This window comes from Phoenix dactylifera, chromosome 4, assembly GCF_051530095.1.
Source record: "Phoenix dactylifera cultivar Ajwa chromosome 4, Ajwa_hap1_PhDact_Kaust_v1.1, whole genome shotgun sequence".
Taxonomy (NCBI): domain Eukaryota; kingdom Viridiplantae; phylum Streptophyta; class Magnoliopsida; order Arecales; family Arecaceae; genus Phoenix; species Phoenix dactylifera.
Window position 1 is genome coordinate 15,609,169 of NC_143193.1, and position 21,521 is coordinate 15,630,689.

Genomic DNA, 21,521 nt, shown 5'->3' on the forward strand with positions numbered 1-21,521 from the left:
CAGATAAATTAGCATATGCAGAAAAATCATTGATAGTCCAAATAAGAGCTGCACGCAATTTGAAATTTTGGCCAGCAAAAGCATCAAATGCATCAATGCCCTCCCATATTTGTTTCAATTCCTCTATTAGAGGCTGTAGAAAAACATCAATATCATTACCTGGGCCCTTGTCACCTGGAATAACCATTGACAGAATTACTAAAGACTGTTTCATACATATCCATGGCGGCAAATTATATGGAATCAAAACAACCGGCCAAGTGCTGTATGTTGAGCTCATCGTTCGGAATGGATTAAACCCATCAGTAGCTAAACCAAGCCTAACACTCCGAACATCAGAAGCAAATTCGGGATGCCTATCATCAAATGCTTTCCATGCGGGACTATCCACTGGGTGTCGTAACATTCTATCCTTTGTACGGCCTTCGTCATGCCATCTCATCGAGGAAGTCATCTTCAGTGATGCAAACATCCTTTTCAATCTTGGTATAAGAGGAAAATACCTCAAAATTTTAGCCGGTTTTTTCTTAATCGGTGAAGCATCCACTTCAGTCACCGAATCATTCTCATCTTCTTTATGTTTTCCCCATCGTGAAGTTCCACATATTCGGCATGACTCTTGGTTGATATTTTCACCGCGATATAAAATGCAGTCATTCGGACAACTGTGTATCTTCTCGTACCCAAGGTCCAACTCTTTTATTAGTTTTTTGGCTTCATATGAAGATGTTGGCAAAGTAACACCTTCCGGAAATGCATCCTTTAATAATTGAAGAAGTATAGTAAAAAACTTGCTAGACCACCCATTTAAATATTTTAAATGTAATAAATGCAGAAGAAAAAAAATCTTCGTAAAATTCTTACAACCCAGATACAGTTCTTGATCACAATCTTTCACCAAGTTATCATAACGAGCTGTGTCATCAGAATGTATAGATGCATCAACATGCATGGACTGATCATTAACTGTACGCTCATCTTCTTCTACAGTTCTAATACTATGTCCAAGAGCATCTCTAAGTAAGCCCCTTATATCATCTTCTTCTACAGAATTTTGTTCCATGTCACTAGTTCCAAAATTGAAGGTGTGTTCTAGATAGGAGGGTTGGTTACGTGAAGGTATGAACTCTCCATGAAGAACCCATTCAGTATAACCCTTTAGAAAACCATTACACACCAAATGTTCTTCAACAATTTTTGGATCAAGAGCAGAACCGTTTACACATTTTTGACATGGACAATAAATCTTTCCGTTCATATTAGATTTCTCAAAAGCAAACTTAATGAAATTCTGAACTCCATCCAAATATTCAGCACTGGATCTCAACTTATTTATCCAACTTTTGTCCATTCTATTAGAATACCGATTGAACTGCAGTTTATAAAAAAAATATAAACAAAATTAGGACTCATATGAAATTAGGACTCATATGATATCTCAAAGTGCAAGAACTGGTTTAATACCTATATGAAAGCATATGGTATAATTCTGTCAATGTACAAAACACTGTCCTCTCAGAAAAAACACCATGGCAAAGAAAAAGTACAATATTTACTAAGGCAGTGAAGATGAGAGTAATCACTTAGTATTCTTCTTTAATTCAAACAATTAATTAAAGAAATGTTGAAATTTCACATGATGTGCAGAAATCCAAATAAATGACAAATCAAACAACTGAGAGGTAACAAGATACAAAAGGATATAAAGTTCTAATGTGCGGATATGTTACCATGGTAACATTTCTTGTGATTTATAATCAAGGAAATACTACAATACCGTGACTATTAGAAGGCATCCTTTAGGACCTGTGACAGCTCGAATGCCCTATAAGATTAGATCAAGTAAGTCTGACTCACAGCAAACAGTGAAAATGAGGTAATTTATGCCAAAGAAAAGAAGAACAAGTTCCTCAATATCAAGAACTTTGAAGGAACAAATCCAAGAGGAGAATTTATTTTTTCTTTCGAGAGAAAATAGCATTTAAGTGAGAAGAAAGATCTCTATTTCTGGTTAGGATGATCATACTGGACAAACTTCAATATTTCAAGGAATGTATCTATTACATGTTATAAATCAACATAGGTATGGTTGACCGAACCAGAACTGCATGCATGACACCATTGTAGAACCACCATATCAGGCCATCAGGCATATATGAGCAAATATAAACTAAGATGATACTCGGTGAGACAATGACGAAGTTCACATGTAACATTTAAGAAATAGAGCTTGCAAATCATGTGCCCATAATTAACATGTCATGAATTTTCCTTTCGCTTATGATCCCTTTATGTCTATGCAAAGCCAATTTGCTTCCAGCAGAGATTATTGCAGTAGCTGTCACTCCAAAATTTGATCCACAATTATTACAGAAAGTTCTAATTATTGCTAGCTGACTATCAGAAAGTTCTAATTATTACTTTCTAGCCAGTCCAACACCATGTTTTTAACATTAGAACACCGACAGAATCCAACAAATATAGCCTGCTTCCCAGACATAATAAGTAGTGTGCAGAAGATCATCATCAGTAGGCTGATATTGAAAGAAACAATAGTTTCTGCCTTCCCTTGGTGACAATAAAGCCTAAATTCCACCCAGAATATTGAGAGTATGTTATCATGGGTATCTGCAGATGCCTAATTTGGACATGTATTTCCTCTGAACAATAATTAATGTGTTAATCGTTTTTTCTCCTCTGTCAGTTAAAAGGTGATGCCTATTTACCCCTTCCATAGTGTTTCCACTCATTCATTGTTTCCAAGATGCCATCTCTATAACTCCTCCATCGTTTCTTCATCTTTCCATGTCTCTTTATATGATCCCTGTATGTTCTTTACTGTTTTTAGCTCTTCAGAATCTCCATTTTCACCAAACTTTCTTAACTTTTGGGACATTGAGTATCAAAATTTGCCCTTGCTCTGTGTATTTGATATCATAGCAACATACTACTCCCAACTATATCTCGACCAGGACATTCAATAGCTAGCACAAGCAATATTTCATCCGGTTGGTGACCATGCATGCAGGCTTTAATGGCTGTAGTATGGGAGGCTAAATTGATGGGTCAAAATCAACTCATGCAGTTTTAATAAGCTGTAGGTAGGCTTTAATGCCTACCTACAGCTTATTAATTCCATACTATCACTGCAGGAAAAAGGGCTTTACCCGACGCTTTCGTGGAGCTTTGGCGACGCTAATTAGCGTCGGCTAAAATACCCCCGACGCAACGCCAAGCGTTGGCAAAGCGTCGGATATACCAGAGTGGCAAAAGTTTTTGCCGACGCTTTACTCAAGCGTCGACAAAAACATGGCTTTACCGACGCTTATATAGCGTCGGCAAAAACATGGCTTTACCGCAAAATGATGTTTTCCCCGACGCTTTTTTGCGTCGGCAATTCCTGATTTACCGACGCTTTAAAGCGTCGTCGAAATTAACCTTTCCCCGACGCTTTTAAGCGTCGGCAATTGCTCAATTACCGATGCTTTTGAAGCGTCGGCACAAGCGTGCCGGTGGTGCCATGACCTTTTTTACTGACGCTTAAAAGCGTCGGAAATTGTCTTTTTTTTAAAAAAAAATAAAACAATAATCCGTATTATAAAATATAAATTACAAAACATATATTATAACAATATGAACCTGTATTACATTGATACATTGACACAAATACTCAGATCATTCAAAATATGAATATTGATATATCTGATTAAAACTCCATGTTTTTGACTCATGTATCAGGAAAGCTGCCATACAAATTACAATGTACTCTAAAAAAACAAATTACAATGTACTCTGAAAAAGCAAATTACAATGTACTCTGAAAAAGCAAATTACAATGTACTCTGAAAAAGCAGAAACATATACATATCAAACTCATAAAAGATAATTTAGAATGCATCAGGGACGGGATTCAGCTCCATCATCATCTCTACTAGCGTTTGAAGTATCAGGAATCTACAAAAAAAATAAAAAAAAACTTTAGAAGTTAAGAATAATGTGATAATTAACTCATATATCATAATTGATAATATGTAAAATATTAAAATATATATAGTTATTTACCTGAGAAGGGAGAAACCGTTGTAACATGGAAGAAATATTCGTAAGCTGAGACTGCAAATTTGCTTGGTTTTGCTTCAACTCATCAATAGTTGCTTGAAGCCGACGAACTTCTGCAGTGTTACTAGATTCTCTGGCATTTCTTGTATATGTGCCCACTGAAGACAACTGAGTGGGGGTAACTCCAACGCCGTAACCCCTCACTCGACCATAACACTCTGGGCCCATCAATTCAGCGAGCACTTCAGCTTCAATATTATGGGTCGCGTCGGATGATGATGACCCCCCGACGCGCTCCGAAATAAGATTTGTTGCCCTATCCTATATCTCTCAAAAAAAAATTCAAATTAATGTATGCCAATAATAAAACCAAAAAAAATACAGCACAAGCCAAAGATGAATACATACAACTATATCTCTTGACTCCTCCCGGACAAAGCTGCCATCTCGGTGCGTGTGAGTCATCCTATAAAACTCCACCCTACCAGGCTCCCTCCCATTATCATCCATCTACAACAAAAAGTATATTTCAAGAGTATACATGCTATATGATAGAATAATTTAAAATAAATTTAAATTATTTCAAGAAAGCTTACGAATTCAGCTCTACGCCTCGCATAACTCATGGAGCCTGAAGTGTGAGGAACAGTCTGTGATGCTCGAGCAGCTCTACCAATATTGGAATATGTCTTCCCCAAAAAATAATAAACAATGTAATGCATATAATGTATAAATTTCTAATCTATAATAATAGTAAATACAATCTAAGGTATTGAAAAAATATACACAACCTGAGCTCTCTCGGAAAACCAGTAGTGGACAAGCTCCCTCCACTGATGAGAGATTACATCTGGAGGACAAACACGGGCCACCTCCTCTTCAGTCATGCCCTCGTGCTTCCAATCCGCCTTTAGCTTCGCCTTATATTCTTTCCATTTGCGGTTGATGGACTTCAGCACCCAATCATGGCTATTTGCAGGAAGGACAAATTTTGTCTACATCAAAGTCAAAAATGTTATATCAATGTTAAATCAAAAAATAATTGAAGATAGTAAGCAAATTCAATTCTTTACCTCAACAACTCTAAGAAGCTCAACCTTATACGAAGGAAGCATTTCGTTCCATTTCGTATAGTTGAGTGGACACAATTGTCCCTTTCGCGCAACCGATCCTAAAAAAGTTGATAAAATGCTTGCAGCATTCTTGATGGGCTGCCCCAGTTCGTTGCAATGGACGACAATCTTCTCATCCTCAGGTAGGCTCCATACGTCCCGTGCTCGAGTGGGCCCTCGTGTTCTCCTCACTCTTCCCAGTCCATCTATAAAATAACAAGTCCATTAAAGGTAAATGATTTAAAATAGTTAGAACTGGAATGAACATCTAGCCATTAAAAGCAAATGATTTAAAGCAAAATAGTTAAAACTGGAATGAACTCATAAGCAAATGATTCGGGTGTACTATTTCTAGTTTTTGCCGTGGCTACATTCTTTGGAGTTTTCTAATACACAGTGCAGACAAAATTATTGTGCAGCCTTCAAAGGAATATTTCATGTTCCAGAAAATAGAACGTTGCAGCTTGGCAAAAGAACAGTTGGACTACCCTGAGGCATATGGTTTTCTCCAAGGTAGTATTAAGCTAGCTGTTATTCAAAGACGTATGACAAGTAGTTTCTTTGCAGTGTATTCATAATTTGTAGCTGCAATGTAATCATGATTGTCAAAATATTATGTTAATTCTTTTTATTAGAATGAAGAGACATTAATCAATTGCTTTGCAGTGAACTGCATGAGAAATTTGGTGTCCCACAACAAACTTAGTCAGATTACTGTTTGATGTCAAACTGCCTGGTAGTGAGAGTTCATATAACATTTGAGAAACTGGGCATTAAGTATCATGATCAATCGGCAAATCATCAATAGATATATGGCATATCCGAGCATAATACTAAACCTTAGAGCTAGAATTGGAGACGTATTGTTTTTTGCTCACTCAAGTGGTGTAATCACCAAAGAAGAAGAAGCCATAGGTGGAAAGCTGACTAGTGTGAAGTGGAACAGCAGTCCAGAACCATATCAGCCTAGATGAATGACAGGAGGGATAAGAAAAATGAAGAATTACATGTGTGCAAGACAAGCTCCCATCAATGATCAGATGCTCTATGTAAGTTTTAGAGGTTCCCGACAAAATGTGAGCAGCCACTGTAGCTCAAAAGACTAGGTTGTCTTCTGACAGCCTTCTCATTAGCTTCAGAAGAAACTTTATTAGCATGTCAATGGTGAGCGCATCAGTTGAAAAGGCATGACTAATCAAAGGAAATACTGCAGTCATTGTCATGAAAATGTGCAAAATAGAGGGAAATAAACGCCTTGGAGACACAAAAGCCATCTTCATTGAACAAACGAATGAAATGATGCTTTTGATTGAAGAAAATGGAAGGTTTGAAGCACCATGACTAGCAACTATCATCCTGCCAATAAAGAAAGCATCACGACTAGCAATAATCATGTAGGACAGAGTCTCAAAGAAAGCATCATATGACATTCTCAGCAAGGGCCATCATTAAACATGTGCAAAATCAATGGCTTATCATTTCTGATCATTTCTGGCAGGTGCTTGCAGCATCCAAATGGCTTATCATTGCTAGTTAAACCTCTTTTGTTACAAAATCTTTCTTAATCAATCTATCCTATATAAATGAATTCAGAAGATTGTTATTTGCCCATCAGTTCTAACTAATATATTCATGGCTTCATTAGACTGTCCATTAAGAATTTATATAGCCGGAAATGGTGGTGTCTGCAGAATAAATTACAAATCTAATAATGTTAGTTCAGGAGTAATTCTCTGTATCAGACTTCAGGTGAATATAAATAATTTATGAATTACAGTAAAATAAATTGCAATGTAAGAAGATCCACACAAAAAATGAAAGTAGCAAATCCTCTAGATCCTCTCACCCCAATATTTTTCTTTTAGATTTAAGGGTCATAACTTTCTCATCTTCATATCATTATTTTCTAACTACATACTGAAGTCGATAGTTTAGCATTATTTGCATAGATATCCAAAATAAAATATAGAAGCATCTTTCAAGCACTATCAGAGAACACCAATTTAAAGGCAAAGGATTGCAAATCAAATTACCCAGGACGTCCACGTCATCCGTGTCTGGACGATCTGCAGGTGGAGCGTGCTCCGACTGGGACCCGGACTGAGTATGGGGCTCATCGGGCTGCTGGGAACGATCAGAAGTAGATCCCACAGATGTGTGCTGAAACTCAATATTTCTGAAACGTCTTCCTCGCGGCATATTGTAATCTAGTATGCACAAAAAAGAATCAATATTAGTTAAATATTAAAAGTACATTACTTTTAATATTCTTATAAAAGAAGCATTTGATGTAGGAAAGAGCTCTCCTTGTCATTTGTTAGGTTGCCTGTACTTGCAGTCACACATAATAAAGAACTCAATCAACAATATAAGCAAAAAAGTTACGATATCTGAAAATCCGGAATAAAAACACAACAGCAAAGATACATGACAAAAGCTGAAGCCTCCTTTGTCAAACAGACACCTCGCCAAAATAGATATCTCGTAACAAGTGGGTTTAAGGAATACTACCATCCTCACACATATGAAAAAAAAATAATAAAAGTTGTTCTTTTTGAAGATCAACATTGGACTTTTGATCGAAAAGAATGCCAATTGTTTGTTAATTTTTGTATATGAGTCTTTGGTCCCACGGATGTGTGCTGAAACTCAATATCTCTGAAACGTTTTTCTCGCGGCATATTGTAATCTAGTATGCACAAAAAAGAATCAATATTAGTTAAATATTAAAAGTATAGAAATAATTTATAAATTGCAAAATAATTTAATGCATAAAACTAATGTTTTACTTACCATTAAGAAACTAGCCAGCTCTCATTCAACATCCATCCTAACCAAACTAGTAGAATTCAGTTCATCAATTGGCGGAACATTAAAAGGCATACACTGAGTATAAGTCTCATCATCCTCCTCTGTTAACCCTTTTCCCATATCATACAAGTCCCTAGGTTTAGTCTTAATAACAACAGACCAATCTTTATCTTTAGAGTCTTGCACGAAGAACACTTGTTGAGCTTGAGATGAAAAAACAAATGGGTCATCTTTCAATAGCACACCAGTATGTATCAACCTTGAAAAATTTACTAGTGTGAAGCCATTTATATCTTGCTTCAAACCTCTAGATGAGTTTATATCCACCCAATCACATCGAAATAATACTACCTTAAAGTTCCCGTAATAATCCAACTCATAAACATCTGTTAGGGCACCATAATAAATTTTTCCGTCCGCCTCAACCATAACTCCACTATTTTGTGTTTTTCTAAATTTTTCACGTTTTTTTATATAAAATTTAAAACCATTTATAATGAACCCATCATATCTGTTGACAATATTGTTCGGACCTCGAGCAAGGACTATTAATTCATTGGAACAATGTCTCTCCATCATGGTCGGTACCTAAAAAATTTAAGTCAGAAAATAATTAATTTTAGAAAGTTCCGATCGTAGAATATAATAAAAGACCTAATAGGATTCAACGTCTAACCTGTTTTAATAACCATTCAGGAAATAACTCAACCAACCATCTTTGCTCAATCCTTGGGGTAGGATGAATGTTATTGTTGGCGCTTCGTTGAGCCACTAAAAAATCTCTGCACGAGAAAAAAATTATTTGTTTTGAATATTACATCTGATATGACAGTAAATTGTGATTTGTTATAACCATACTGACCTGCGATACTCGGATATTAAGTCACTGTGAAGTAAGACATAACAATGTGCCTGTGCCAATAATTTATGATGAATTACAGTACTTTCAGCTTTCCCCACAAATCTTCCACCAGATGAGAACTTGTACTCCTCTGCATTATGTATAATATCGTAATTCCTTTGTGGTCGATTAAAAGCAGTTTCAACTCCTTCAAGGTATCTCGAGCAGAATGTCAAACACTCATCAGCAATATATCCCTCCGCAATCGATCCCTCGGGATAGGCTCGATTGCGTACATATTTCTTTAAGCGCACAAGATACCTTCAACAGTAAATTTTAATGCTCAACATCAACATCGAGGAAGATAATAGGATATATATTCATATTAATAATAAATATGGACATTAGAGTTTAGAATATCACCTCTCAATAGGATACATCCATCGGTAGTGAACCGGTCCACCAAGTTTAGCTTCCGCCGCTAAGTGAATGAGTAGATGAACCATAATAGTAAAAAACCCAGGAGGAAAGATCTTCTCCATATGGCACAGTGTTAGTGCAACATTAGACTCCAATTGATCAAGCTCCTTGGGATCTAGAACTTTAGAACATAATGCCTTAAAGAAGGATGATAACTGAGTCACAATTGCAAGAACTTGTTTCTGTGTTGATGATCTTAAAGCCAATGGGAAGATATCTTGCATCAAAATATGGCCATCGTGACTTTTAAGATTCGTAAGTTTTCGCTCTTTAAGATTAACGCATCTTGAAATATTCGATGCATACCCATCTGGAACCTTCATATTTTTCAAAACCGTTAGAAAAAGATCTTTCTCTAGAGTAGACATTGTGTAACATGCAGGAGGTATAAAATATTTATCATTGGGTTGTTCTTTCGGATGAAGCTCTTGTCTTATGCCCATGTCTTTCAAATCAAGACACGCTTTCAAGTTGTCTTTAGTCTTTCCTTCAAGATTTAACATTGTTCCAATCAAATTATCACAAACATTCTTTTTTATATGCATGACATCAAGATTATGTCGAAGAAGATTATACTCCCAATAAGGTAATTCAAAGAAAATGCTCCTTTTTTTCCATAACTGCTTCTGTGTAGATACCGAGTTTGTGCCATCGTCATTTTCCTGTTCATAAATACTTTCATCATTCTCGAAGTTGTCAGCGCCCTCAAAAACCTGTGTCACTGAGCTGCCAACATCCCCCCTTCCCCGCTTCTTTGAACTGTTGAATGCCTTACCAGGTATATAGTTAGTGCCATGAGTTTGTTTAAGAACTTCAGTTCTAGTTGGTGGAATAGGTGCAGATCGCAACTCTATGGTACCATCAAACTGATTATTCTGATGTCGAAATGGATGATTTGCTTCTAACCATCTTCGATGACCCATATAACAGAATTTTCCTCCATGTTTTAACCAATATGAATGAGTTAAATCTCCACAAGAAGGGCATGCAATACGCCCCTTAGTGCTCCAACCGGATACATTAGCATATGCAGAAAAATCATTGATTGTCCAGATAAGAGCTGCACGCAATTTGAATGTTCGGCCAGTGAAAGCATCAAATGCATCAACACCCTGCCATAGCTTTTTCAATTCATCTATTAAAGGCTGCAGAAAATTATCTATATCATTACCTGGGCTCTTATCACCGGGAATAACCATTGACAGAATGAGTGAAGACTGTTTCATACACATCCATGGTGGCAAATTATATGGAACCAAAACAACTGGCCAAGTGCTGTATGTAGAACTCATCGTTCGAAATGGATTAAATCCATCCGTTGCCAAACCCAGCCTTACACTGCGAACATCAGAAGCAAATTCATGATGCCTATCATCAAATGCTTTCCATGCTAAACTATCTGCTGGATGTCTTAATATTCCATCCCTTGTACGTCCTTCATTATGCCATCTCATTAAGGAAGCCGTCTTTGATGATGCATACATCCTTTTCAATCTAGGTATGAGAGGAAAATACCTCAAAACTTTAGCCGGAATTTTTTTAGACTGTGTAGCATCCACTTCATTCGACAAATCATGCCCGTCTTCATTTTGCTTTTTCCATCATGAAGACCCACATGTTCGGCACGAATCTTCATTAATATTATCACCACGATATAAAATACAATCATTTGGACAACTATGAATCTTCTCATATCCAAGATTTAAGTCTTTTACTAGTTTTTTGGCTTCATAAGAAGTTGACGGCAAAATAACACCTTCTGAAAATGCATCTTTTAATAATTGAAGAAGCATAGTAAAAGACTTCCCAGACCATCCATTCAAATATTTCAAATGAAATAAATGCACCATAAAAGAAATCTTCGTAAATTTCTTACAACCCGGATATAGTTCTTTATCACAATCTTTCAGCAAGTTATGATACCGAGTTGTGTTATCTTCAGAGTATATAGGTTCCTCAACATGTATAGATTCAGTAACGGTATGCTCATCACCTATTGGAGCTCCTTCTTGCTCTCCACTAAAATCTGTTAAATTTCTAATATTATGTTCAAGAGCATCTCTGAGTAAGCCCCTCATATCATCTTCTACAACAGGATTTCTGTCTGTGTTACTAGATCCAATACTAGTAGTGTGTTCTATAACTAAGGGTTGGTTAGATGAAGACGACAATTTAGACTCTCCATGAAATATCCATTCTGTATAACCCTTCAGAAAACCATTCCATACCAAATGTTCTTCAACAATTTGTGGAGCGATAGCATAACAATTTACACATTTTTGACATGGACAAAAAATATTCCCATTCATTTCAAATTTCTCAGAAGCAAATTTAACGAAATTCTGAACTCCATTCAAATATTCGGCACTGGATCTCGACTTATTTATCCAACTTTTGTCCATTCTATTAAAATACTGATTGAACTGCAAGTAATATAAAAAAATAATAAACGAAATTAGGGTATGAATCACCAATACGAAATCATGGTACAAAAAGATCTTGGCAAATTTTATTAATACAAAATATAAGATTCCGAGAAGCATATGTTGTTCAGTAATTTGATGCAGATCGGTCGAACCCCAAGCTAGATCATGAAAGAATCCAGAGGTCAAGCAGCAGTAGTAGATTCACTCATAAGGGATACAAAGGCAGGAGGTATAAGGTTCCACACACAGAATTATCTCATCACCAGCTAACATGTGGCACATGAAGAGTACCAGTTCACAGAAGGTATGGTTTTGTTTATACTGATGTTTACATTGCGGCAGAGTTTATCTTCAAGTGAACTGCCTTTGCAGGATATGAAACATCAGTAATCATATTATCTTACAAAAGTAATGTGTTTTAGGAATTCTATTTGCATGGTAGTGAGATTGTATGCACTTTAAGAGATTTGATCAGCGACCTAGAGCATTCCTTATTTGAAGTTATGGAAACTGTGTTTCATGCTATCTTCTAGGGACTCTTTTTAGGATTTAAGCCATGTTTCTGTATTGTTATAACTAACAACAAAGATAACTTAATTGTAAGATATCATCCCATATATGTTCAGTGATTGGAGACTTCAGTTATTTATGAAGTATAATTGGGTGCATCATGCTATCAATGTGGACCAATGTGTGAAGCTGACAGCAAAACAGGCAGGTATATATGATCTCAGAGTTTCCAGCCATATATATAGGTGTTCACCAGGAGGGAAGAATTAACATTGAGATCTGTCAAAGTACGACTATTCAAAAGATTACGTCTCTCTATAGTCTCTATAGTAAACCGATGTCTGTATCAGAGGTTAAATCATAGATAGAATCAAATTGTTCTAGGCTTTTTTGTTTGGGGCTGAAGCACTGACTTATCACTATTTTTTAACTAGTCTAGACATTGACATGCACTGATAAAAGAGGAACAACCATGACATCAGTTGACCTGATCTGAACATTAATTTCTTCCACACTGGTTCAACTGCTTAACTTATTGATGATAATTTTACAAATTTTTATCATATGTGTCTTAAAGAGAAACAAGCATGCATATAGGTATGCAGAAGCATAATTTGTGATAATTATCCTCTCTTAAAAAATAAATTGTGTTAATTATCAAATTATATGTGATGGTTCGGGATAAACAAAACATTGAAATAAGCAAATTACTTTTTAGGGGAATCAAAGGAATGATTGAGTGGAAGTTATCAACATCCTATGCAATGAGCTGCTACATAGCTAATTGATGGTGCATCAAATATTTCACAGAACTTATTGAAATTATTGCATGGATAAATAGATATTGTAATAATGAGAAAGAAGAGATTCAGGGGAAAAAAGAAAAATCTACCTCTCCAAAGCAATGGTCCTGCAGCCATTGCGGTCTAAGATTGTAGATTGTTGCATCATAAAAGGTGCATTAGGTGGTGTTTTTGTCGTCGTGAGTTGAGCTAGAACTCAATCATGAGGGTTAAAGCTCAAATCTTTTATGGTGCAAGTAACATAATCAATCGACCAAATTGAAAACCCGTAATATCATGATGGACACTATTTGAAATGCTTAGAACAAGTTAAAATAAACATTTCTTAATATGGGTTGAATGCACAGGAAGAAACCTTCAGAACAATCAATCTTAAGTCAACATTGATATTTTAAAGTCTAAATCTGAACGGTGCATAATTTAATTTGCAGCAGTAGGATTCAAGTTCTATTCCTTATTATCTACATCGTTGTTTTTGTTATTGGCAGTGTCGAAGATATGATTAAAAGTTTTCAAGCTATAACTGGGATAAAATAATTTAGAAATACATTTTGCTCACTTGTGACATTAAAATTATGCAGTTAGAAATCAATCCAGTTCCTCTCAGTTCCATTTTACTAATAAAGCCTGATTTGAATTTCTGGGCTGGCTCACGAGGCCAAAATCTAAGCTTGCCTCTACGGATGTGCCTCACTCTTTCAACATTTAAATGACCTTTACCTCACAGCAAAATTATAGATAATGAGGGCAAAATGATGGCTTTATTTGACAAAATTGCTGTTTATATGATTATGTTATTCTATGTATTTGACAAAATTGTGTGTCCATCTGTATTTTTGCATTTACTATAATACAATGACTTCTTATAACTGTTTCATAAAACCATAATGACATGTTTCTATATCTTTTGCAGAAGGGTCACACACTTATAAGAAACAAATTATGTACAGTGGTATTATGAAAGGCCAAAAAAAAGGAGTCGAAAAACTAAGAGAGGGAGAGAGAGACCTTGCAGAGCTCGTTTTATGTATAAAGAGATTAGATAAAAGCCGTGACATGTTTTCACAATTTGTTATACAAATAAACAGTCTCATGTACCAAGTAATAAAATGAGCGTTACTGAACACACAATATTTGATGCAATTACGGGCTTGGGAACAGTTGGTCCTCATGGAATTTTCTTAATGAAAGGTTTGCAGGCTGGCTTAACCACAAGTCTTCAGCAGCGAAACCTTGACTACCAAGTGCAGCTAGCTGGTTTTAACGTTAAGAAAATGATGTCGGTAGAGTTGTCAAAGGGTGGACTAATAGTCTAAAAAATATGGTTCACAAGGAATACCGTGTTGCAGCCATGGAACATCCATGCAAATAGCAATGAATTTCTGCTAGTAACATGAAAACTGGAATTATTTACCCGAAAATTTCTTTACGGAGATTATGAGGATCACTTACCTCAGACGACGGCGATGTCGACGGCGGCGGAGTAGCTACGGCTCGCTCGGGATGGAGGTGAGATGTCGGCGCGCAGCTAGGGCATCGACCGGCAGAAGATGAGGAGACGGGGCCGGGTGAGAGTTAAAGACAAGAAGAAAACAAAGAGGAGGAGGAGGAAAAGGAAGAGAAGGAGGAGTAGGAGGCTTACCACAGACGACGGCAAGGACGACGGCGGCGGAGTAGCGGAGTCTTCGATCGCCGATCGGGGCTAGGGATGGAAGTGAGATTAGGGCTCAGAAGGAGAGGGGGCCGATCGAGCTAGAGCTTACCTCAGAAGGAGAGGTCGACGGCAGCGGGGAAGTCGGCGCGCTCGCAGATAGGAAATGAGGAGAGGGGCTAGGGCTCACAGATAGGAAATGAGGAGAGGGGGCCGATCGGGGGTTTTAAGTTTTCTAACGACGCTTATAAGCGTCGTTGTTTCTTAAACTTATAACGACGCTTTAAAGCGTCGTTGTTTGTTTCGCTTTTCCAACACTAACCCAAAGCGTCGAGAAAGGTTGGCGCTGAGCCAAACTTTACCGACGCTTTCCCCTAGCGTCGGGAAAAGTTAGTCGGCAAAACCAACATTTCTTGTAGTGTATCCATATAGAAGTGTAAAGCAATTGCATCCAGATGAGCTAATAGTTAAATCATATGCATCTGTTACAGCATCTGAAAACAAAGGAAAATAAAATGACAAGACCAATCACTAGAGAAAACAGATAAAAATAAATCATAGGAATGTTTCCTCTGGGTGGTAATGAAATCCAACCTGGGTTTCCCTTTAAATAAAAATCAGATAAAAAGAACAGTACCTCGTTGCTTCAGGCCGGTCGGTCGACGCCGGTCTCCGGACAGGAGGAATACTGCTCGATCGAGGCTTGAGGGCTGCTCGTACGGCGCCGGAGAGAAAGGAGGAGGAGGAGATCCTCGTGTGGAGGCCAAGCAAGATAATCAGTAAAATTTGGAAGAAACACCAACGAACACACGAACAAGAGGAGGCGGAGAAGGAGGAGAACAAGCGAGAAGGAGGGAACGGAGGGAGGAGGAGAAAAATACCTCGGGCGGAGGGGTTGGGGTCGGTCGGTCGGCGCCGGAGAGCAGGGAGGAGGAGAAGGGGTTGGAGTCGGATGGCCGGCACCGGAGAGGAGCAAGACGGAAGTGACGATAGCGCCGGAGAGGAGCAAGACGGAACCTAGGGCAGCGCCGGAGAGGAGTACGGAAGCTCGAGCAGCGCCGGAGAGGAGAAATAAGGGCTCGATCGGGGTCGGTCGCTGGGTTAGGGTGGTGTGCTCGCCTTCGACGATGCTTATACGGGTCATCTAATATCGACGCTTATAAGCGTCGTATTATTCCGACGCATTTAACCGTCGTTGGAGGTCCGGAAGAACAATGACGCGTAATAGCATCGCCCTATAACCAGTTCCCACGCTTCCGAGCGGTGGTTGGAATTGAGGACTATGACAACGCTTTTAAGTGTCGTGGATTCCTTTATTTTGCCGACACTTCTAATAAGCGTCGGCAAAAGTTCTTGAGCCAGCCAACTTTGCCGACGCTTTTCCATAGCGTCGGCATTCAAGAGTCGGCAAAGATCTTTTTTGTTGTAGTGGCCCCTCCTTCTTTCTCCACGCACACCCCAAAGGGAGGGGCGTGGGCCCCTCCCTCAAATCTATTTAAATCTGCCATTTAAATAAATTAAAGGGTATTTTCAATTTTGGTCTATTGCATGAGTCCAATCCTAGTCAAAATAGGATTTATATGCACCCATTTCAATTTCCTCCAAATCGTAATCTAATTAGGATTTAATTGAACCATGACTCTATTAAACTCTTCAATCCTAATCCAATTAGGAGTCATGAAATTAATTAGATTAAATTTAAAATTAATTAGAACTTAAAATAATCCTAATCTAATTAGGACTTATTAAATTTCAGCCCTAAGATAATTAGGACTTTAGAAATCATATTCCAAATAGAATTCTAATTTAATTTGAAATCCTAATCCAATTAGGACTCCATGAATCCTACTCCAAGTAGGACTCGTGATCAAGTCCAATTAATTAAATCTAATTAATTAAATTAAATTGCAATCCGATTGCAATTATTCCTTTTTCTAACCACTAACTCTTAGCGGGTTATCCATTTATCAATCTAATTGATTATTTGTGATTCCTAATCACATTCAACCATCGGATCGGTCAATATCTCTAATGTGTGTGACCCCATAGGTTTTATTCTGATTGGTAGTGAGATATATTGCGATCTCTATCACAATATCATTGAAAACTCCTTTCAATGGGTTGAAACAATTCCAATTCAACTCACTAGGGATTATCGACCATCGAGATGATCCCTGTGAGTCTCACCATCCACCAGTGACACCTAGCAGTATGTAGTGGCTATCCAGTAGAATAGAATGATGAACCTCTAGGTGCAGTTATCGTATGATACAGTTCTTCTATCGTGGATCCCTATAGACCGGAGGTCATGGATAACTCGTCAAACCCCGTCGTCTGTCATATGTCTAGATTTATTCGACTTGAGTTCGATAGTGGAAAACTTTTTCTCCACTTTATATTACTGCCCTGGCCAAGGTCTTAGAATTCAGTCTAATAAATCACATAGGATCACTCTCATCTATCAAGGTCGATAGATTTCATGTAAGTGCATATCCTACTCCTACAGTGAACTTACTGCAGCCAATCTACACAATAAGGACCCATATGACTAGAGACCATGTATATGTGCAGTCAAACTACAATAACCTCACTGTAAATAGCCGAAGCACCGCAGGTCAAAGGACCAGGCATACTACTGCAACATCAAGCAAGTCACTGATGAGTGGATAGACATCCAAGTGACTTCTTGTCTTGGTCACGCTCAATACCCTTGTTCTCTAACAAGCACTTGCACTCTCACTTCAGTGTCCCTACACTATGGACTCGAGTCTCGTCCATCCATAAGAAAAGCAATCTGTGCACTGATCGGATCGATCACTGTCCTCGTGATGATCCATTGATCAGGAGCATTTAGAAATTAATCACCAATGATACATGGCTCAAATTCTCAACTCTTGAGAATATGTATCATCATCTTATTAATTCCTTGGATGATTCATAGACACATAAATAATATGAATGAAAAGATGCCCATTTATTATTCAATAATAATAAAGTCAAGTACAAATTTATGTTCCGGAATTAATAATGTGTCCGCCAGATTGGCTTCTAGGGTATACATCTAACAATCTCCCACTTGCACTAAAGCCAATCAGACATATATCTAAGTCCCATCTTCTCAAGGTGGGCTTCAGTCTTCTGCTGATTTAACTGCTCAGTGAGCGGGTCCGCCACGTTATCCGTGGAGTCTACTCTCTGCACCTTGACATATTTCTTTTCGAGGTAGTCGCGTATGAGGTGAAAGCGCCGCTCTATGTGCTTGGACTTCTGATGAGACCTAGGCTCCTTAGCAAGAGCTATGGCGCCATTATTATCGCAGTAGAGTGTGATGGCATCTGATGGCATTACATCTAGCTCTATAATGAATTTCTTGAACCAGAAGGCTTCCTTTGCAGCTTCAGAGGCGGCGATATACTCAGCTTCCATGGTAGAATCAGCAATGATCGGTTGTTTGTAACTCTTTCAATTTACCGTACCACCATTGCATAAGAACACATATCCAGATGTAGACTTTCTATCATCAATATCAGTCATGAAGTCTGAATCTGTGTATCCTTCTACCTTTAACTCTGATGATCCTCCAAAAACCAAGAATAAATCTTTAGTTCTTCTTAAGTACTTAAGAATGTTCTTCACCGCAGTCCAGTGCTCTTCATCTGAATTCGACTGATATCTGCTAGTGACACTCACAGCAAGGGCTATATCAGGTCGTGTACATAGCATGGCATACATGAGGCTCCCTATTACCGAAGCATAAGGGATCTTGCTCATGTGTTGTATCTCTTCAGATGTGTTGGGGCACATCTTCTTGGAGAGATGAATCCCATGCCTTAGGGGTAATAGACCCCTCTTGGAGTTTTCCATACTGAATCTCTTCAGTACCTCCTCTACGTACATCTTCTGTGATAGGCCAAGCAACCTCTTAGATCTATCTCTATAGACCTTAATCCCCAAAATGTAGGATACTTCCCCAAGGTCTTTCATGGGGAACTCTTTTGACAACCAGACCTTGACCGAGGTTAGCATGGAAATATCATTCCCTATCAGGAGGATGTCATCCACGTACAGTACGAGAAACACGACAGCACTCCCACTAACCTTCTTGTAAACACACGGTTCCTCTTCGTTCTTGATGAAATCAAACGATTTGATCGCATTATTGAAACGAGTGTTCCAACTCCGAGATGCTTGCTTTAGTCCATAGATGGACCTTTGCAGCTTGCAGACCTTGTGATCTTCATCACTGGAAGTGAAACCCAAAGGCTGCTCCATATAGATATCTTCATCAAGATATCCATTCAGAAAAGCAGTTTTTACATCCATCTGCCATATTTCATAATCATGAAATGCTGCAATGGCAAGCAATGTTCGAATGGATTTCAGCATGGCTACAGGTGAAAAGGTCTCCTGATAGTCAATGCCTTCGCGCTGACTATACCCTTTCGCCACTAGCCTTGCCTTATAGGTCTCTACCTTTCCATCCGAACCTATTTTCCTTTTGTAGATCCATTTACATCCAATAGGTACTATACCTTCTGGTGGATCTACTAAAGTCCAGACTTGGTTGGAATACATGGAGTCTATCTCTGACTTCATGGCTTCCAGCTATTTCTCGGAATCGATATCAGATATCGCCTCGTTGTAGGTATTAGGATCCTGTACATGTTCCCTATCTCCCATGAGGAACATTTCTTCTGTATCCTCTACTAGTATACCTAAGTATCTATCGGAAGGATGGGAGATCCTACTTGATCTACGAGGTGGAGGACATACTACGTGTACTGGCTCTATGTGAATAGGTTCTATAGGATCCATTACTCGTTGCTTTTCAGAGACTTTCTCTTCAAGCTCAATTTTCCTTCCACTGCCTCTATCAAGGATAAACTGTTTTTCCAAGAAGACGGCATGTCGGCTCACAAACACATTGTGATCCTCTGAGACGTAAAAATTGTATCCTAATGACTTTAGGATATCCTATGAAACGAGCACTTATGGTCCTAGGCTCTAACTTGTTCGCCTGTTGTCGCTTGACGTGGGTCGGACATCCCCAAATCTTGAGATGACCAAGACTCGGCTTCTTACCATGCCATATCTCATACGGTATGGTAGGAACGGATTTAGAGGGAACTCTATTCAATAAGTAAATTGCGGATAATAAGGCATCTCCCCAAAGAAACATAGGTAGATCAGTGAAGCTCATCATGGATCAGACCATATCCAATAGAGTTCGATTCTTCCTTTCTGACACCCCGTTGAGTTGAGGTGTACCTAGAGGCATCCATTGTGAGACTATGCCATTCTCCTTGAGATAGTTCCGAAATTCTCCACTAAGGTATTCTCCTCCTCGATCTGATCGAAGAACCTTAAGAGTTTTTTCGGTCTGTTTTTCTACTTCATTTCTGAATTCTTTGAACTTTTCAAAAGACTCAGATTTGTATATCATAAGATACACATACCCATATCGTGAATAGTCATCGGTAAAGATAATGAAGTACGAATAACGACCCCTGGCTGACACATCAAATGGGCTACACACATCAGTGTGCATCAGGGTAAGTATTTCAGTGGTCCTCTCCCCATGTCCTATAAAAGGTAATCTAACCATTTTTCCTTGAAGACAGGACTCACAAACTAGATATGACTTGAAAGTTAATGGGCCGAGAAGCCCATCTTTCTCCATTTTGTTCATTCTATCCTCTCCAATATGGCCAAGCCTGAGGTGCCACAAATACTTCTGGTTTATCTCATCTCTGGATCTTTTAGATCCTATGGCACTCAGTACTTGCTCAGACACATTCACTGACACATCAACATGCAAGTGATAGAGACTATCAATCATGAAACCACGTGCAACTAATTTATTTCTAAAATAAATAGAACAGCAGTCTTTGTCAAAGGTCAAAACATGACCATCCTGTGCTAAACATGAAACAGAAATCAAATTCCTTCTAGCAGCAGGGACATAATAACAGTCTCTAAGCAATAAACTAAATCCAGACGGTAATCGCAGAGGATAGGTGCCCACAGCTACAGCAGCAACTCTTGCCCCGTTGCCAACCCGAAGGGTTACTGCACCTTCCGCCAGCCTTCTACTTTTCTTTAGACCCTGCATAGTAGTGCACAAATGAGCACTAGAACCAGAATCTATAACCCAACTAGAAGTAGAAGAAACCGTAAGGTTAATTTCAATTATGAGAAAGTCTAACATACCTTCAGAAGGTGTGTCCTTTTTGTTCTTTAGGCTCTCGAGGTATGAAGGGCAGTTCCTTTTCCAGTGGCCGTCGACATTGCAGTGAAAACATTTTTCCTTGTCACTAGCCTTTTTCTTATGAACTTTCTTCTTAGGCTTCTTATCTTTCTTCTGCTTCTTTACAAGCTTCTTTTTCTTCCAAGTAGACTTTCTCTTGAAACCAGAAGTCAGCTCAGCAGCCAGAACAGAGCCCCTTGAACCTTTCAAGGCCCCTTCAGCAGTTACCAACATGTTCAACAATTCGGTCTTAGTGCATTCAATCTTATTCATATGGTAGTTTACTATAAACTGCCCAAATGAATCAGAAAGGGATTGCAGGATCAGATCTATCTGCAGTTCCTTATGCATGGACATACCGAGCTTCTCAAGCTCCTCGAGGTCATTAATCATAGTCAAACAGTGATCGTGGAAAGACTGCCCCTCGCGCATCTTTGCCTTGAAGAGTCTCTTTGACACTTCAAAGCGTGCAGTGCGGCTCTGCTCACCATACAACTCTTGCAGGTAAGCCAGTATTTTCCTAACAGTCTTCATGTTCTCATGCTGGCATTGAAGTTTATTAGTCATGGATGCCATGATGT

The 21,521-nt window shown here is 38.4% G+C and overlaps 1 protein-coding gene and 1 long non-coding RNA gene across 2 annotated transcripts; both read right to left on the reverse strand.

Moving 5' to 3' along the window:
* Positions 1 to 3,732: 3,732 nt before the first annotated feature.
* On the reverse strand, positions 3,733 to 5,032 carry LOC148703681 (uncharacterized). The gene is made up of 5 exons (XM_089930090.1): positions 4,851 to 5,032; positions 4,656 to 4,748; positions 4,468 to 4,569; positions 4,063 to 4,380; positions 3,733 to 3,954 (listed from the first exon to the last, which is right to left on the reverse strand). The coding sequence occupies exons 1-5, from the start codon at positions 4,944 to 4,946 to the stop codon at positions 3,898 to 3,900; spliced, it is 666 nt and encodes a 221-aa protein (XP_089786216.1). The 5' UTR covers positions 4,947 to 5,032; the 3' UTR covers positions 3,733 to 3,897.
* Positions 5,033 to 5,121: 89 nt separating this feature from the next.
* LOC149753678 (uncharacterized) lies at positions 5,122 to 14,857 on the reverse strand. Its single transcript, XR_016400212.1, has 4 exons — positions 14,806 to 14,857; positions 14,495 to 14,744; positions 7,205 to 7,378; positions 5,122 to 5,377 (listed from the first exon to the last, which is right to left on the reverse strand). It is a non-coding gene; the product is annotated as an uncharacterized LOC149753678 (long non-coding RNA).
* Between the last annotated feature and the right edge of the window lie 6,664 nt (positions 14,858 to 21,521).